This window comes from Balaenoptera physalus (assembly GCF_965194825.1).
Source record: "Balaenoptera physalus genome assembly, chromosome: 20".
Lineage (NCBI taxonomy): Eukaryota > Metazoa > Chordata > Mammalia > Artiodactyla > Balaenopteridae > Balaenoptera > Balaenoptera physalus.
In genome coordinates, this window is record NC_138901.1 from 48,520,730 (window position 1) to 48,536,783 (window position 16,054).

Here is a 16,054-nt window from a genome sequence, read left to right on the forward strand (position 1 = left end):
CAGTGAGTATAGCTTGGTCAGCTCGCTGCTGTGGACATCATAATTGTATTTCTGTTCACCACCTGACCTTATGTTCTCACTGGGTCCTATGCCCCATTGCACTCAGTTGCCCTGCAACCCAGGCTCCCCCTGGTGGAGGATTAAGGACAACACTAATAAGGGTTGGAACTGAAATTTAATATTAATTCAAGAAAACGACCTCTGTAACAATCACTATAGTAGTGGGGGAGCAGGAATCCTAAGAATCAGGGCAAAAATGCAGCACATTTTATCTCTGGCTCTTGGAGATCTGTGAGAAGCTCAGAAAGTAGACTGGCTTCGTCACTGTCCATACCTAACACTCCTTGGCTGAGTTTCTGCAATTGTGATCTGGAGGCTTGACAGACCTGTGCTGGCAAGCCCATTGCTCCGGAAAACCTGACAGGCTTGCCTCACTCCTCCCCCAGGCCCACGGAGGCCAGAAACGCCAATAGCTGGCCAGCACGAAGAGCTGAGCCACTTCTTTGATCCTGACGCTGGCCTCCCACTCTGCACTTGGCAGAGGGTAAAGAGAACAAGAGTCCAGTCCAGCCCCCGCCTCACTGGCTGAGTGACCTGGGAGACATCGGCCAACCCCCAGCCTCAGGAAGGAGACAGATACTCTAGTTGAAGGGGCAGCTTTCTGGAAGGGCAGTAAGGACAGCAACGAAGGGCCCCTGCCGGGTCAAAAAGGGAGCCTGAGACCCTGGGGGCAGAAATGGCAAGGGGGGCCAAGCGTGCACTGGTTTATTGACCAAACCTCACATTCTAAACAACTTGTGTGACAGGCTAGGGAACTCCTCCAGTTTCCTAGCCTGTATGGCGTCTGAACACAGAGAGTTCCTGATGGGAAGGTTTACTGGAACACAGCGTAGGCAGGGCTTACGGGGAAGGCCACCCTTGGAGGAGTCCTACGTGGGTCTTCTGGAGAAAACAGTTATACTCCACCCGCCAAAATAAGAACCCCACAATCAAAAGGTGCAAACAATTAAGAGACCCACTGTGGCCCATGACAGAGTTCTGCAGCAATTGTGGGATGTGAGCTGTTCTCTGGGGTCCGAGCCTGGGTGCTCAGGGCCTCAGCTGGCCTACCAGTGAAGGCCCGAAGGTGGTGTCTTCTCATCTTTATTGCTTTCAAGGGAGAAGGGAGGGATCCGGACATCAAAGTGGGAACCATCAGGCCTCTCGAAGCGGAATGTGCCCCTGTGAGAGAAACTGGTTTAGAGAGAGTGAGGGTTGAAGACTGGAGGAGCCCAATGTCCTCAGCACCAGAACTGAGGCAGGATAAGACAGGCGTGGGCTCTCTTCTGCCTGGCTCATGCCAGGACAACACTGATCAGAGACCCAAGAGCCTATCCTGGCCCTACGTGAGAAGAAGAAATGAAGCTCTCCTGAATCTGGCCCTTAGATGCACCCTGCATAAGCTACCCAACTATACTTTCAGGTTAAGGAGTGAAACACCAGGGAAAAAACCCGACTACATGGGCAACTCAGTGCAGCATCAAAGTCACCAGACCTCTTTGACCTAAGTCCTCATTCTACAAAATCACAGGGAACTGGAAAACAGTCATAAATCAGACAAGACCCACACAGCAATGAACAGCAGATAAGGCTCCACCTCAGGACTTCACTTGGTCCAGAGTTAACTGCAAGCTATAAGCTCTCACTTTTCTGACCTGCAGTGTCCGTGGACTTGAGCTGCCCCTGCCCCAGCATGTGCTTACTCACCACATGTGCCCACTGGAAGCTTGCAGGGAGACGTGGCTGCTGTACTGGAATGCGGGCTGCTCCTTGGATAACACTGGTTCCTGTGAGGGTTCAGGCAAAATAGGTCAGGCCAGACAAGCTCCCTGTACCCCGGGGCCACATGCTGACTGCCAGTCCGGGCTGGATGCCCCCTCATGCCTCCCACCATAACAGCCGCGCTGCTTCCCCAACTCCCTGCTAACATGGATAAATGCCTGTTGAATGTGGTCCTCTCTCATGACTTTATTTCTCAGGAGACTGGGTAGGGTAACACAGGAATTGCAAAATCAGATCTCTTCAAGGACCAGCAGAGGATGTACACGTGTAAAGAGGCAGAGGAAGGATGACCAGGAGTGGTGGCGGGTCCATGCCCCACCCAAGGGCATCCCAATAGATTTTTAAAAAGGCTGGCAACCACAAGCTTTGATGGCAGACTCACTTGGATTCAAACCCAGGCCCTGCGACTACTAGCTATAGGACCATGGGCTAGTTAAACAACAGTCTCAGTCTCAGTCTCTTCATCTGTGAAATGCGTTATAAGAAAACCGATCTCACGGGTGAGATTTCTCACCCCAAAGAGCCCTAAGCTTTCACACACTGAGCCTCTGTCCCTAACCACAGAGGAGGAGGAAACCATGCACTAAGCTCCTAGGCCTGCTGGGCAAGACTAGAAACTGAGCATTATTGGCCCAAAGATGCTCACCCTGCCCACCACCCCTCGGCCCCGCACTGTCTCCAAGGTGCCGGATAGACTGAATATCCTCCAGTGTCGCTCCCGGAGCTGTACTACGTCACTGTCGAGGTTCTCCAAGCGGATGCAGTAACGCCACTGCGGGGGTAGGGGAGAGAGTTCACATCTGAGAAGGAACAGACCCTGGGCCAGCCCCCTTGGAATTCTAGGAGAGCAAAGGGCAACAAAGACCGACACCAGCACTGCACCGTCTCACCTCCCGCCCCCAGAGGTAAACCTGCCCACCTCCCAACCTGCGCCCACAGGTACACCTCCTGAGCTCCCCTCCTCCCGAGGGAGACACTCACCCAGTAGACGTGGGAATTCTGGGCTTCCTGGGGGAAAAAACACAAAGAATTTCAGGCCCAGAGGGCAGGAACAAGTCTATTCCAATCAACAGCTCTCCAAGGGAGTGGATGTATTCCAGGAGCGTTGCAAAGACAACAAAGCCACAGGTATCTGTGGGTTGATGATGTCTCAACTATGGCCAACAAGCCCAGAGGGAGGCAGCCTCCCTTGGGTCCATCCCTGGCGCCCTTCCTCTTCATCCTATCAAGATCACGAACAGAGCTGGATGCCAACAAAAACCAGCCCTGGGGCTCTTCCCTTTCTCACCACCCTCCCTGTCTTCCCCCACATTACTGCTGGTCCAGGCCGCTGTCCTCCTCCTCGGCCTTTCCATATCCCAACCTTATTTCAATACTTGGAATGCTGTATGTTGGCCTCCCGCCACTACCATGAGCTTCTGAAAGGCAGGGGACAGGGTTTCATTTATATTTGTATCCCCAGGACCTAGCTTACGGCCAAGCAAAAAACAGCTCAATAAATGCATAAAAAGTGGGAAGATGAGCCTACGCTGATTTAAACGAGTATGTGTATATTCTTCATAGACATGGCTCCCTTTGAGCCGGAAGAGAAGGAAGAGTCAGCCAGGAGGCCCCCTTCCTGGGATCTGAGAGTTTCCTCGCTCTAGGTCTTGGTGTCAGCTGTTGCCAAGAGGCTGCTCAATCCCAATCAATACACGCAGCACTTGAAAGCAGAACCACAGGCACGTGGTTTAAATTTGGAACCCACACCAGCCGTCACTGGGGACACCACACAGAACCTGGGGGCCTAGCCCTGAGGGGAGGTCCCAGGCTGGGCACATACCCTCATGCCCATGTAGAAGGGGATGACGGTGACACGGATGTTCTCGGTTGTTTCCCGGTGGACATCGGAGAGCTCCAGCCAGGGGTGATTCTTCTCTTGCCAGGCCCGTAGCGTCTCCCGAGCCACAAAAGGGGGTGCTGGGGCAAGAGATCGACTGGTTAGTCCAGGCCAGTGTCCGGGGCGTTACACCCTGCCCAACTGCTCCTCCTAGAGAACCCTTCCCAGCGGTGGCCCAGGTAAACAAGACACCCAAACATGAGCAAAAGCACAGGCTGGAAGAAAGCACAGAACTGCCTACCAAGAATAAGCCCTGAGGAGGTATGTGACGTCAGAGGAAGAGAAATGGACGGGGAGTTAGGAGCCCTGGTTTTCAGACCTCACTCTGCCACCACCTAGCAACCTTGAGTCCCTTCTCATCATCCCTGAGCCTGTTTCCATATCTGTGAGGAGGAGATAATAGCCATCTACTTGACAGGTCTAATGGGAGATTAAATAAGATTGTAGAAATAGAGCTTTGAAATTGCTTCTGGGATATTCTCTTTGAAGAAAGGGCCCTCCCACTCCACCTTCCCTCTATGATAGGGGTTACCTTTTGTCTGGTCATATAGAAGAAATCTTTCGAAGAGCTCGTGCTGGATGGGAACCTGATCAGTGGAGGTGTAGGGGAGGATGTCTTCATGGCTGACATAATCCAGGCCTGGCAGAGAGACAGAGACAAAGAGACAGTGAAACTCACACAGGAGGGGGGAGGAATGGGGCTGAAAAGAAACACAATTCCTGGCCTTATGGCAGGGTGGGATGACCCTGGCACCCCTGCTCTCAGCATGTATACTCCCTCCCAGCAGATTAAAGGACAGCAGAAAGGCCTCAGAATCCTCTCCCTGAGACACACCAGACCCCCCTCCTCGACAGGCACCGCTCAGACGCTCCTTACTCACCTGGGATGGCATAGAGGGCCCGGCTGTCATCGTGGTTAGCCAAGAAAGTCACAGCTTCTGTCTGAGATCTCTGAGACTAAGGCAAGAAGCGAGTCAGAGATTTTCTCGGTCACTATCCAGTCCTGAGGACTTAGGGCCCAGTGCTGATCTGGGCCTGTTTGACCCCTCTCCTTCTCTTAGTCCCCATCACGGTTCGGGGCTTTCCCATGGAAAGGAACCCCAGGTGCAACTAACTTGCTTACTTACTATATGTGGACAGTCTCGGGCATCAATCAGCACCTGATAGTAAGTGTGAGTTTTGCCTTTCACCTCCTTCGAGCCGTGGCCAGCAGGGTTCTCTGCTCTATGGGGCAGGAGAAGAAGCCCAAGATCAACCCCAGAAAAACAGAAGCAGTGCCTGCCCCAGCTCCCTACCACCCCCTCACCTAAACAGACCGGTGCCCGAGCTGAAGGAGCTTAGCACCAGCTGGGTAGCTGTGCAGCACACCCTGGCCCAGCATTCCTCAGTCAGGGGCAAGCAACAGAGTGTGGTGTAGAGTCATCATTTGTCTTACTCTCTGGATGCCTCTTAGAAAAAAAGGGCCACGCTGAGCATATCAAACTGCTGCCTTAGTCCCTGGAGCCCAGAGCACCCCACTCTTCTCACATCCCAGGGGCTGTCTGTGATCATTTAATGGAGCTGGGCCTTTTCTTTTTTAATGTACTCTAGTGATGATAAGAGATTAAGGGAAAGATTCTAACTGAACATCAAGAAATCAAGAAGCCTGGTCCCCCAGATGCCCTCTGGGGTACTTATAATGCAAATTGAGAATGCCTTGGGAGAGCATCCTGGGGAGACCTAAAGGGACCCCCTAGCTTAAGACTGTCCCTGGCACTTAACACTTTTGTCTCCATGGGTATTAGTGCCAAGGGAGTGTTCTGGGACCGCTCCTAAGGCCCAGAAGAATGCTGTCTTCAGTGCTGGGACCCCAATTATGTATGTCTGCCATGAGTCAGGCCTCCTCCTGAGGATACTGTGAGGCACGATAGGGAAACTTACTTTTCTGGAGCTACAGAAGCCACATCCCGGTCATACAGTCTGGCCTGCCAGGGAAACAGGACAACACCTCGGTAGCCAAAAACACTGTGAAGGAAAAGCTGGGAGAAAAGAGAGGCCTCAGTCAGTCTGCAGCCCAGCAGGTCCATCCAGGTGGGGCCCCGACCACTAAGTGGCACAGGTGGTGGCAACTCCAGCACAAGGTCTTGCTACTCTTCCCCTTGAACTCTGTGATCCACTCAGACCAACTCTGGAACATGTTTACTGCCTCTTTACCTGGCTGACTTCTACTCATCCTTTTTTTTTTTTAATTTATTTATTTTTGGCTGCATTGGGTCTTTGTTGCTGTGCACAGGCTTTGGGGGCTACTCTTCGTTGCGGTGCATGGGCTTCTCATTGCGGTGCATGGGCTTCTCATTGCGGTGGCTTCTCTTGTTGTGGAGCACAGGCTCTACAGCGCAGGCTCAGTAGTTGTGGCTCATGGGCTCTAGAGCGCAGGATCAGTAGCTGTGGCGCACGGGCTTAGTTGCTCTGCAGCATGTGGGATCTTCCCAGGCCAGGGCTCGAACCCGTGTCCCCTGCATTGGCAGGCAGATTCTTAACCACTGCGCCACCAGGGAAGCCCCTACTCATCCTTTAGGCCATAGCTGAGGCCTCTAGGAAGCCTTCGCTCACCTCCCCTCCAGTTAGCACACTGTACAGCCGTTGACCATTTGCATATTGTAATTCCTTTCTAGACTGTCAACTCCATGAAGGCATTGCTTTCTGAGTTAACACCAATGCATAAAGCTCAGTCCATTGTAGGCACACGGAAAAAAAAAAAGTTGAATACACAAAAAGTCCTCCGTACCTACAAGGGGCCTAAATCTATCTCAGTGGATCTGGCACAAAGCTGACATAGAAAAAGAGACTCACACCCAGAGCTTACTTCACTGCAATCAGTTCAACTATGACAAAGCATCAGAAAGCAGGTTTGCTTTTCTGAAAGCTCCCTCCACTGGCTTCCCACCAGCCACTATGTTAGATGACTCTTCAGCAACAGGATTCTCTCCTCAATACAGTCCAAACCATCTCTGTCCACACTAACTTGGAAACAGAACCCAATGACACATGAAATGTATTCAAATCCAGGAAAACAGAAAACCCGTCTTAAAAAAAAAAACAAAAAAAAAAACTTGATTCTGGTCTGGCACCAAACACCAAGGCAGAAAACCGTAACTTTCATTCCTGTGACCAAATCTGACCCTTTCAGAAGCAGAGCACACAGTGAAAATGAAAGATGATGCAGCCCAGCACTCACCTGCCCAGTCTCATATTTTCCGTTCTGTTTTGGCACTTCAAACACACCAACTGTCTCCAAAACTTTGCCCTCTGGTCGGTTTCTGATTAGGAAGGAAAAGAACAAGCAACTGAACAGCTAAGAAGTGAAGGGTACTAATCCATCAGTAAAAGCTACTAGGATACTGAGGGGCCAGGGCAATGACAGCAGAGAAGGGTCACAGCAGTGGGGCCAGCTGAAGCAGGTAAGGGTCCTGCCAAGTCACCACTCCACAGAGATTCTGCCTTTCCTCCTTTGAGGTCCAGCCACAGATGCCTCCATAAGATCTGACTGCTCCCAGATCACTTTCTTCTCTCTTGACTCTCAGCATTCCTCATATCATGCCCTCAGACCCTGCTTAATTGTATGCCTTGCCTCCATTCCTTCCCTGACCCACCCTCCTGAACTCCCACAGCATTTTAACTGCCCTTCCCACCTTGCATTTCAGTTATTTGTGTCCCTGTCTTATCTCCATTAGAGACTGCAAGTTCTTTGGGAGCAATGCCTGTGTCTGATTAGCCTGTGCTCCCCCTCAAAGCCTAGTGTATAAACGGTGCTCAAAAAATACTTATTTTGTGTTATAATTCCATGTCCATCTCCCCCTCTAAACTGCAGTCCTCACCCCTGCCCTACACCTAGTATTATTCTCTCAATCTAGTTTTTGTTCAGATTTAATCAGTTTTCACAGGAGCCTTAAATTGGAAATAGCTATCATCTCTCCCCAGTGTCCGTGTCTAATCTCACCCACTAAAAGGTCAGCTCTTACAGTGGTCTCTCCGGACAGGGCTGCTCTTTCTAGGGGTCCTTCAAAGCACTGTCTTCTTACTGTTTTGGAGATGTGAACTTTATGCTTCCTGCCACTTGATTCACCCGCCCCAATTTGATCTGCCTGGCCCATCCCTAGAGACGCTGCTCACACCATCCCCATGGCCTCAAACCCCCTTCCCCAAGTCACATAAAGAGAAAGTGTGTCCCCAAGGTCACATTGAAACCTGGGACCCACGCAGGGCGCAGATTCGGGTCTTGTTTCCCACTTCTAACACCTTTCTGTGGGACGCCTTGGCCCAGTCACGGGCTGGGGGAAAGCCCTAGGACTTAATTCAAGGGCTGCCCAGTAACAGCGGCGCTCGGATTCCCGCATTCGGGGAAGTAAGATTCGCTCCGGGAGGGTCAGTAGTTCCCCCTCAGAGCCAGCCCTGCACAACCCAGGGCTCTGGGCCGCGCTCCCTTGTCCGCTCCTGGCACGTGGTGCGGGCAGCGCAGTCGGCTCCCGGCCGGAACCCTCTCCCGGGTCGAACTCCAATCACCCCCAGCCGGCCGGGTTCCCTGACCTCCCCTCTGGCCCGGGACACGCTCCCTGGGCTCCGGGCTCGGCCCCCGTGCTCCGTCCCTCACCGGGACGAGAGGTGCCTCCGCGTCGTCGTGGTCGCCACTGGTGGGAAGGTCCCAGCTCCACCCGCCGCACAGAGCGGCCTCGGCCCCCGGGCCCCGGTCAGCGACCGGGACCACCAGCGACTGCCCACGGTCAGGGCCCGCCGGGCCACACAACCCGCCATGTCCCGCCCGAGTACCCGCTGGGCTGCTGACACAGGGCCCGACCCGCCGCCGGGCGGCGTTCCACCCCCGCCCCACACTGCCCCGCGCCGCTTCCCCGCCCCCTTGGCCCTCTGCCCCGCCCCGCGAGCTTCGCGCTCCTTCCGGCACAGGCGGACGGAAGTCCCGGCCCGGGGTCACCTGACCCTAAAGTGGGCTAGTCATGGCGTCTTCCTTGTTAGCTGGCGAGCGACTTGTACGCGCTTTGGGCCCCGGCGGGGAGCTGGAGCCAGAGCAGCTGCCCGGGAAGCTGCGGGCAGAGCTTGAGGCCGTGCTAGGGAAGAAGCACAAGGGCGGCGATCGCTCGGCTGGCCCCGCTCGCCTGGTTTCTTTCCGCCTGATCCGGGACCTGCATCAGTACCTGAGAGAAAGGGGTGAGCCCCAGTCTCCAGTCCAGAGTCGCCTCCTTTTTTCCAGAGTTTAGTCTCTCCTGAGGTTTTTTTTCCTACCTCTAGCATTTTTATGAGGGATTGCATTACTCCCAGCAAAGCCAATCTACTGAGGCAGGGTTGTGGTGAAGGAAAGTACAGTGTTCAATGCAGGGTGCCAAGCAAGGGAGTGGGAGACAAGCCTCAGATCCATTTCAGCTTGGTCTTTGAGTTAAGGGGTTTTCGTTTAAGGGAGAAGAACAAAGAGGCTGGGAATAATCACTGTCATGTGACATTTCCTAATTGTCGTTTTGCGAGTCAGGATGTCTCTGATTTAGGATTCTCAGGCCAGGTGGTCCATGGCTCTGGCGTCTGTTAGCTCACCTTGCCCTGGAGAAACAACCGGAGTTTGCAGGTTAATGATGATATCTATAACAGCACTTTTAGTACATTAAAGGTGTTATCAGCAATAGCAGTTTTAGTCATCTGACTCTGGTTCATTAGTATTGTTAGCAAAGGATTGAGGTTAGAGGGGACAAGAAAGGGAATAAAGTTTTGGATAGAGAGATTAATTATAAACTCAGTAAGGGAACTCAGTTTTAGGGGGACTGGGTTTCAAATCCATCACTCTCCTTCACCCATGGAATGATCATCTGGCCAACCCACGAGTCACCTCATAAACCCTGGGGAACCCACTCCCTTCATAATTTCCATGGGAATTCTTCGTGGATGACAAAATTTACTTGTGCAGTTTCTGTTCTCTTGAGTCTCCTCTTTACTTCCAGGCCCACTTAGGCCCACCTGACCCTTGAGGAAGTCCAAGTTCTAACTCAATACCACTGCACAGGTTCAGTTTCTTTCTTTTAAGCCACATTAAAAAACATCTTAGCATAGTGAGCTTGCCCTGTTTGGGAATCTGGATTTCTTAGCAAGAGTGCCAAATCTGATGGTTTTTTGTTTGTTTTGGCTGCGCCGCTCAGCTTGTGGGATCTTAGCTCCCCAATCAGGGATTGAACCTGGGCCCTCAGCAGTGAAAGTGTGGAGTCCTAACCACTGGACCACCAGGGAATTCCCTAATGGGATTTTTTTGTTTGTTTTTGTTTTTGGATATAGGATGATGGAAAAGTGTGTTGAAAGATCTGAACTGGGAGTAGCATCTGTGTTCTAGTCCTAGCTCTGCTATTAACTCTTCTTGGAGAAGTCATTTCTCTTCCTTGGGCCTCAGTTCCCTGAACATGTAAAGGGGGGCAGTAGGATTAACTGACATGTAAGGTCTTTTGCCAGAATTAACAGCCTACCCAGAAGTGTGAAGGGTAGATTCTTCAATTATTGGAACTAAAAAGGACCTTAGAGATCATCTAGTACGGTGTCCTGTGAGTATTTGCCACCACTACGCCTTAAACCTATTTAGGGCAAGTTCTGTTGTGGCCACAGAAATTACCTAACTTAAAGGCAGATATAAATGGCTTACATGTTATTAGCTGTGACATTGGTAGGGTAATTGAGAGCCAACAATTAAAGTCAGTATGTAGCACTAGGAGATACTTATGTGGGATTGTCCTAGTTTCTTCCCAGTTGAAAATGATCCTGGAGATGAATTGATACAGACATGGCCATGTTTTATTTTGGTAGAAAGAACTGAAGAGCTAGACCCTTCTCTGATGTTAATCCTTCAACCTCAGCTCTATGCATCATTACGTTTGTGGAAATCTTTTCTTTCTAGGTTCCACACTATACCTTCATGAGCTCCTAGAAGGCAGTGAAATCTATCTCCCAGAGGTTGTGAAGCCTCCTCGGGTATGTAAGGGATATGTTTGTGAGAGTGGGTGTTGGTTGAGTTGGATTTACTCATGATACATCCAAATTTATGAATCAACATTTGGGCTCAAAAATTTGTCTTTTAAATCCTTGAATGCTGGGGTGGGGGAACCAGATATTGTCCTCCCAGTCTGACAGCTTGGAAAACTGAAATTAAAAAAAAAAAAGTTTCCAAAGCACTGGAGGCAGAACTGGTACGTGGGTCTTCTTAGCAGTACTTTGTCCCCTGAAACTAGTGATTGTGACCTGCTTTCTTGCAAGCTGGGAATATCATTCTTCTCATTTGATTTTTCTGCCTCAGAACCCAGAGCTAGTTGCCCGTCTGGAGAAGATTAAGATACAGCTGGCCAATGAGGAATATAAGCGGATCACCCGCAATGTCACCTGTCAAGTAAGGGCCCACTCTTCAATACATGGACTGTGTAGCCCCTGAAAGCAGGGCCCTGCACTGGGAAGAGGTACAGATGAAAGAAGCAACATGGAAACTTGGTTTATATACTATTAAGGGACCGTAGAAGCTCTGTGCTGCGTACAAGCCAAATACAATTCCCAACTCATTTACTGAGACTCTGGGCTCAGATGGTGACTGATTTTTAAAGGTTGTAGAGGGTGGGGATGAGCCTGGAGCCATTCTTCTGACAGGGCTCCCTCCTATTCTCTGTATGCTCCTGCCCCAGAGCAGGAGAGGGGTACATGGGTACTGGGAACCTATGTCTCTTCTCTGAAATGCTTGACCTGTGGTCCAGAGAAGAATCCAACTGGTCCCAGACAAAATCCATGGAGAAGGCAGAAGTAATGTGTTGGGTAATAAAGAGGGCTGAGCCCAGACTGACAAATGAATACTTGCTGGGCTGGCTCTGAGCTTCTTCCATTCTGAAATCCTTTGCTTTTGCTTTTTCCCAGGATTCAAGGCATGGTGGAACCCTCAGTGACCTGGGAAAGCAAGGTGAGGGACTAGGAAATCAGGCTGCTAAAGCCTCTCCCTGGGACCGGTCAGTCATGGCCCTCCTTCCCACTCCAGTGCTCTGGGTTTAAGCCTGAGCTATTCAGGCTTGCTGTTGGAGGGAAACCCAGCTGAGGGGGGAGGCAGCTGTGAGATAAAAGGGCCTCTTGGAGGATGCTGACCTAACGGTTTCTTCCCTGGGCTCCTCCCCAAAGTGAGGTCAGTGAAGGCTCTGGTCATCACCATCTTTAACTTCATTGTCACGGTGGCAGCTGCCTTCGTCTGCACTTACCTTGGAAGCCAGTATATCTTCACAGAAATGACCTCGGTGAGTAGGTACTGGTCAGGGCAGGGTGTCCCAGGTGGGAGTGTTAGTGGGAAAGGGAGGACGTATGTGAAAATGCCTTGAACAGGTTAGGTATTTATGTGATAAACAAGGGGGACATTAGATCTATCCAACAGTCATAGGGGTAGGTAATAACCTCAGGAGAATCCAGATCCTCTTTTCTTCCCTTCCCCCCAACTTATGGGCTGGGTTGAGGTCCTCTCCATCCTTATTAGGTGCTAGAGGCTGCAGAGCTGGAAGCTGGCCTGCATCCCCTAAGCCTGGTTCTCGCACTTCCCAGCAGGTACTGGCAGCATTGATCGTGGCCTCTGTGGTGGGTCTGGCTGAGCTGTACATCATGGTGCGGGTGATGGAAGGTGAGCTGGGAGAGCTGTAACCGTGCTTCATCATCAAAGTCTGGAGACTCCAGGCTCCCAGCTGCCAATCACTGATTCTCAGTCAACCCATCAGGCTCTTTGTACTCAGCTCCGGTTAGTCAGAGGGCCGAGCCAAGACCACCTGCTGTTCCTGTGCGGAGCCCCATCCTCTGTCAATTTACAGAGTGGGCAGTAGAGGAGACTCAGACAACGACTGGAAAGAACTGGTCTAGCTGTACATTCTCCTGAACCCGGTGCCCATCTGCCTTCTACAGTCCATTCTGGGCATTGCTGGGGCTGGGTTTTTTTTTTCCATTGGAAGTAAAGAGAATCCAGGCCTTTCCAGAAGTAGATCATACTGCCTTGAACTTGCCCAGGTGCAGAAATCAGTGGTCATCCTTGCTCCACACATCTTGATGCAGACCTGTAATTTAGATTAGAAGACTCCAAGAAAGCAGAAGGGATTCCCTTTCTTCAGTTTGTGCTGGAAGAGGAACCAATTAGAGGACATCAAATAAGAGAAAGCCGGATGGTACAGGATGGTGGAATCAGAAGCAAGGCAGCTACCTTATTGGAATCTTAGTTTCTGTCTTCATCTTCTTCCTTCTGCTTGCCTTGCTCAGATTTTCTATATGCTTCTGCCTGTCTCCACCACTCACCAGCCCTCCTTAAACCTCCCACCTTCCTATCACCCTTTGCTCTGCTTCCAAAAATGAAAACAGTTCAGATGGCAAAACAGTATGTTTGCTTTTAATTGCAAAACCCCTTGTGCTTGTTTGTATTTGTGGGGAGAGTATGCCTACTGTGAATTGTCTCAACTAATAAAGGGAGACATTCTTGGTAGACGGGACTATTTTCAGATTTAACTCTATGTATAATTATATAAATATGAGTATACACTTTATAATATATATGATATGTGTACATATTGTTATACATAAGTCTAATGTAGGTTATTTTATGTGGATTCTTAAACATGTTTGGGTAAGTACAAAACAATAGTATGTAAAAGTTCACAGTTGACTAATTGTTTTACATGATTGCTTTTTGTCTTCACAACATTCCTGGAGGTTGGAAAAGGAAGTGGTTTTAGGCCCCTTTTCCAGAAGGCAAAACTGAGGCTGAGAGAGGTCAAATGATCAACTTCGGTCCTTCCTCTGTTAAATGGAGCCAAAGACTCCTAGGTTGTCCTGAAGTCTCTATGTAATGTTAAACTTCTAAGAACTTAGATTAGTGGTGTATTGATAGAATCTCTATAAGACATTTAGAAATTATAGCAGCATTATTATTTATCCAATAAATATTTGTTGTATCCAGTGTATTCTTATTTCAAATCTCACGACAACACAAAAGCCCAAAGATTTCCATAGTTGTGAGAATTGGTCAGGGTCTGCTCCTAATGGTGGATTCTGTCTTTCCGTTTGTTCAGTGTATGAGCTCCCATGGTCTTTTTTTTTCCCCAGGACACTATTCTGTTCTTAGAAATTATACACTCATTGGCTCAGTAGATATTTCCTCTACAATATTGCCAATTTCTTGAATTATAGCAAGTCAGCCTCTCAGGGCAATATTCTGCATGAGAGAGAGGGAGGGCTTAGGCCCTTCTGTTACACCTCAGATAACTTTGTTGAGAAATCTTAGGATTTCTGTTGTTGATTGGAAGAAATGTCAACTGTGAGAAAAAATGCAGGTGGCGTTTTACAGTGTTTCTACCAACCCAGACTGTTTAAGATTGAGTTAAAAAGCTACACCGAGTCACTCATTGCTCCTGATAAGCAAAGCCAAACCAGATTTTTAGAATTCTTGTAGACATCATCCCTTCTCAAGTGACTGGGTCTTGCAAATGGAAAGAGCTTTAACCTTCAGACCAATATCTATGCTATGTGCTTAAAAAATCTATTGGAATTATTTGCTTTGGTCTGTATTCCATTCTCCACCTTTGACAATATCTCTGGGGTATATGGGCCGAGAACAGTAAGAAAAATGAGGGAAAAAATATACAGATTTTATCCTGAAACATACAAATCAGAACAGAGAACCAGGGACTTCCCTGGTGGTGCAGTGGTTAGGAATCTGCCTCGCCTGCCAATGCAGGGGACACGGGTTCAAGCCCTGGTCTGGGAAGATCCCACATGCCACAGAGCAACTAAGCCTGTGCACCACAACTGCTGAGCCCACGTGCTTAGAGCCCGTGCTCCGCAACAAGAGAAGCCACTGCAATGAGAAGCCTGCGCACCACAACGAAGAGTAGCCCCTGCTCGCCGCAACTGGAGAAAGCCGGCACATAGCAACAAAGACCTGACACAGCCAAAAATATAAATAAATAAACAACAGAGAACCACAGAATTTTTAAATGCCACAAAAACTTAGATTAATTTTCCCAACCAAGCAATTCACAAAGACACTAATATTCATGAGGATCACCTCCAAGGCCACAGAGCTTATTAGCACCAAAACTAGAACCCCTGGCTCTTGGCTGTCATGTCACCATTCTCCACACTTAACACTATTCAGTCCCTTCCTAAAGTTAGAAAATTGGTCAAATGAAAGTACATACGAAGTACTAACATGGAGTGGGAACTCATTCTCACCATGTGCTTAATAATTGTTAGCTCTTTTTTTCTCTTCCTGACCTTCAGGAGTCTGAGGTTGAAGTATTCATTGGGTCTGATGCAGTTCCTAATTTTCTATATTCTCTCTCCTTTCTTTTACTTCATACTTAGGGTGCTCGAGGGAAGAGTGGAGAATACTGCCTATACTTTTGTGGGGTCACTATTAAGCTTTGGTATTAGGGAGCCTGACAACTCATGTGCCATAAGACAGACTTGGGAATTAAACTGATCATCACTTTGCTCTTTGGCTTTAGTCAGTAATATAGAACCATCCTCCATTTCAACTCTTCTTAGAGAAAACATTTCACACACTGACCTAAAGATATCTGGACAGTTCTGATGATCTACATCAGGGATCAGCAAAAAGAGGTATTTAAAAAATATGTAGGGACTTCCCTGCTGGCACAGTGGTTGGGAGTCTGCCTGCTAGTGTGGGGAACATGGGTTCGGGGCCTGGTCCCGGGGGATCCCACATTCCGCGGAGTGGCTACACCCGTGCGCCACAACTACTGAGCCCACATGCCTGGAGCCCGTGCTCCGCAACAGGACACCGCAGTGAGAGGCCCGCGCGCCGCGGCGAGGAGTGGCCCCCGCTCGCCACAGCTAGAGAGGGCCCGCGCATAGCAACGAAGACCCAAGGAAGCCAAAAATAAATAAATAAAAAATAAATCAGGGGCTTCCCTGGTGGCGCAGTGGTTGAGAATCTGCCTGCCAATGCAGAGGACACGGGTTCGAGCCCTGGTCTGGGAAGATCCCACATGCCGCGGAGCAACTAGGCCCGTGAGCCACAATTACTGAGCCTGCGCGTCTGGAGCCTGTGCTCCACAACAAGAGAGGCCGCGATAATGAGAGGCCCGCGCACCGCGATGAAGAGTGGCCCCCACTTGCCGCAACTAGAGAAAGCCCTCACACAGAAACGAAGACCCAACACAGCCATAAATAAATAAATAAAATTTAAAAAAACAAACAAACAAACAAATAAATAAATTTATTAAAAAATAAAATATATGTATCTAAAAAAAGCATACCAACAACCCTTTTAGAAAGCAATTTATCTCAGCCATAAAAAAGAATGAAATAATG

General features: G+C 49.6%; 2 protein-coding genes across 4 annotated transcripts; one reads left to right on the forward strand and one right to left on the reverse strand.

Moving 5' to 3' along the window:
• Positions 1-156: 156 nt before the first annotated feature.
• Positions 157-8,577, reverse strand: POLDIP2 (DNA polymerase delta interacting protein 2). 2 transcript variants are annotated; one of them, XM_082442297.1, is made up of 11 exons: positions 8,331-8,576; positions 6,918-6,999; positions 5,621-5,718; positions 4,828-4,924; positions 4,582-4,657; positions 4,233-4,340; positions 3,644-3,780; positions 2,803-2,829; positions 2,468-2,593; positions 1,747-1,826; positions 157-1,221 (listed from the first exon to the last, which is right to left on the reverse strand). In XM_082442297.1, exons 1-11 carry the CDS (start codon positions 8,489-8,491, stop codon positions 1,107-1,109), a joined length of 1,107 nt encoding a protein of 368 aa, XP_082298423.1. In that variant the 5' UTR covers positions 8,492-8,576; the 3' UTR covers positions 157-1,106. The 2 variants fall into 2 exon arrangements, with proteins under 2 accessions (XP_082298423.1, XP_082298424.1); XM_082442298.1 differs by lacking the exon at positions 2,468-2,593 and having other exon boundaries at positions 8,331-8,577.
• A 64-nt stretch (positions 8,578-8,641) lies between these two features.
• VMA12 (vacuolar ATPase assembly factor VMA12) lies at positions 8,642-13,671 on the forward strand. 2 transcript variants are annotated; one of them, XM_082442305.1, is made up of 6 exons: positions 8,642-8,902; positions 10,620-10,693; positions 11,016-11,105; positions 11,618-11,660; positions 11,873-11,985; positions 12,284-13,671. In XM_082442305.1, the coding sequence occupies exons 1-6, from the start codon at positions 8,692-8,694 to the stop codon at positions 12,377-12,379; spliced, it is 627 nt and encodes a 208-aa protein (XP_082298431.1). In that variant the 5' UTR covers positions 8,642-8,691; the 3' UTR covers positions 12,380-13,671. The 2 variants fall into 2 exon arrangements, with proteins under 2 accessions (XP_082298431.1, XP_082298432.1); XM_082442306.1 differs by having other exon boundaries at positions 8,644-8,902; positions 12,287-13,671.
• Positions 13,672-16,054: the final 2,383 nt, after the last annotated feature.

Bases quoted from the DNA above. Each gene is read 5' to 3' on its own strand.
- POLDIP2 (XM_082442297.1), bottom strand. From the start codon at position 8,491: ATGGCGGGTTGTGTGGCCCGGCGGGCCCTGACCGTGGGCAGTCGCTGG. The intron at 7,000-8,330 runs GTGAGGGACGGA...CTTCCTAATCAG, and splicing joins CGGAGGCACCTCTCGTCCCG to AAACCGACCAGAGGGCAAAG. The intron at 1,827-2,467 runs GTGAGCATCTTT...GAACCCTCACAG, and splicing joins GCCGAGGGGTGGTGGGCAGG to GAACCAGTGTTATCCAAGGA.
- VMA12 (XM_082442305.1), top strand. From the start codon at position 8,692: ATGGCGTCTTCCTTGTTAGCTGGCGAGCGACTTGTACGCGCTTTGGGC. The intron at 8,903-10,619 runs GTGAGCCCCAGT...TTTTCTTTCTAG, and splicing joins TCAGTACCTGAGAGAAAGGG to GTTCCACACTATACCTTCAT. The intron at 11,661-11,872 runs GTGAGGGACTAG...TCCTCCCCAAAG, and splicing joins CAGTGACCTGGGAAAGCAAG to TGAGGTCAGTGAAGGCTCTG.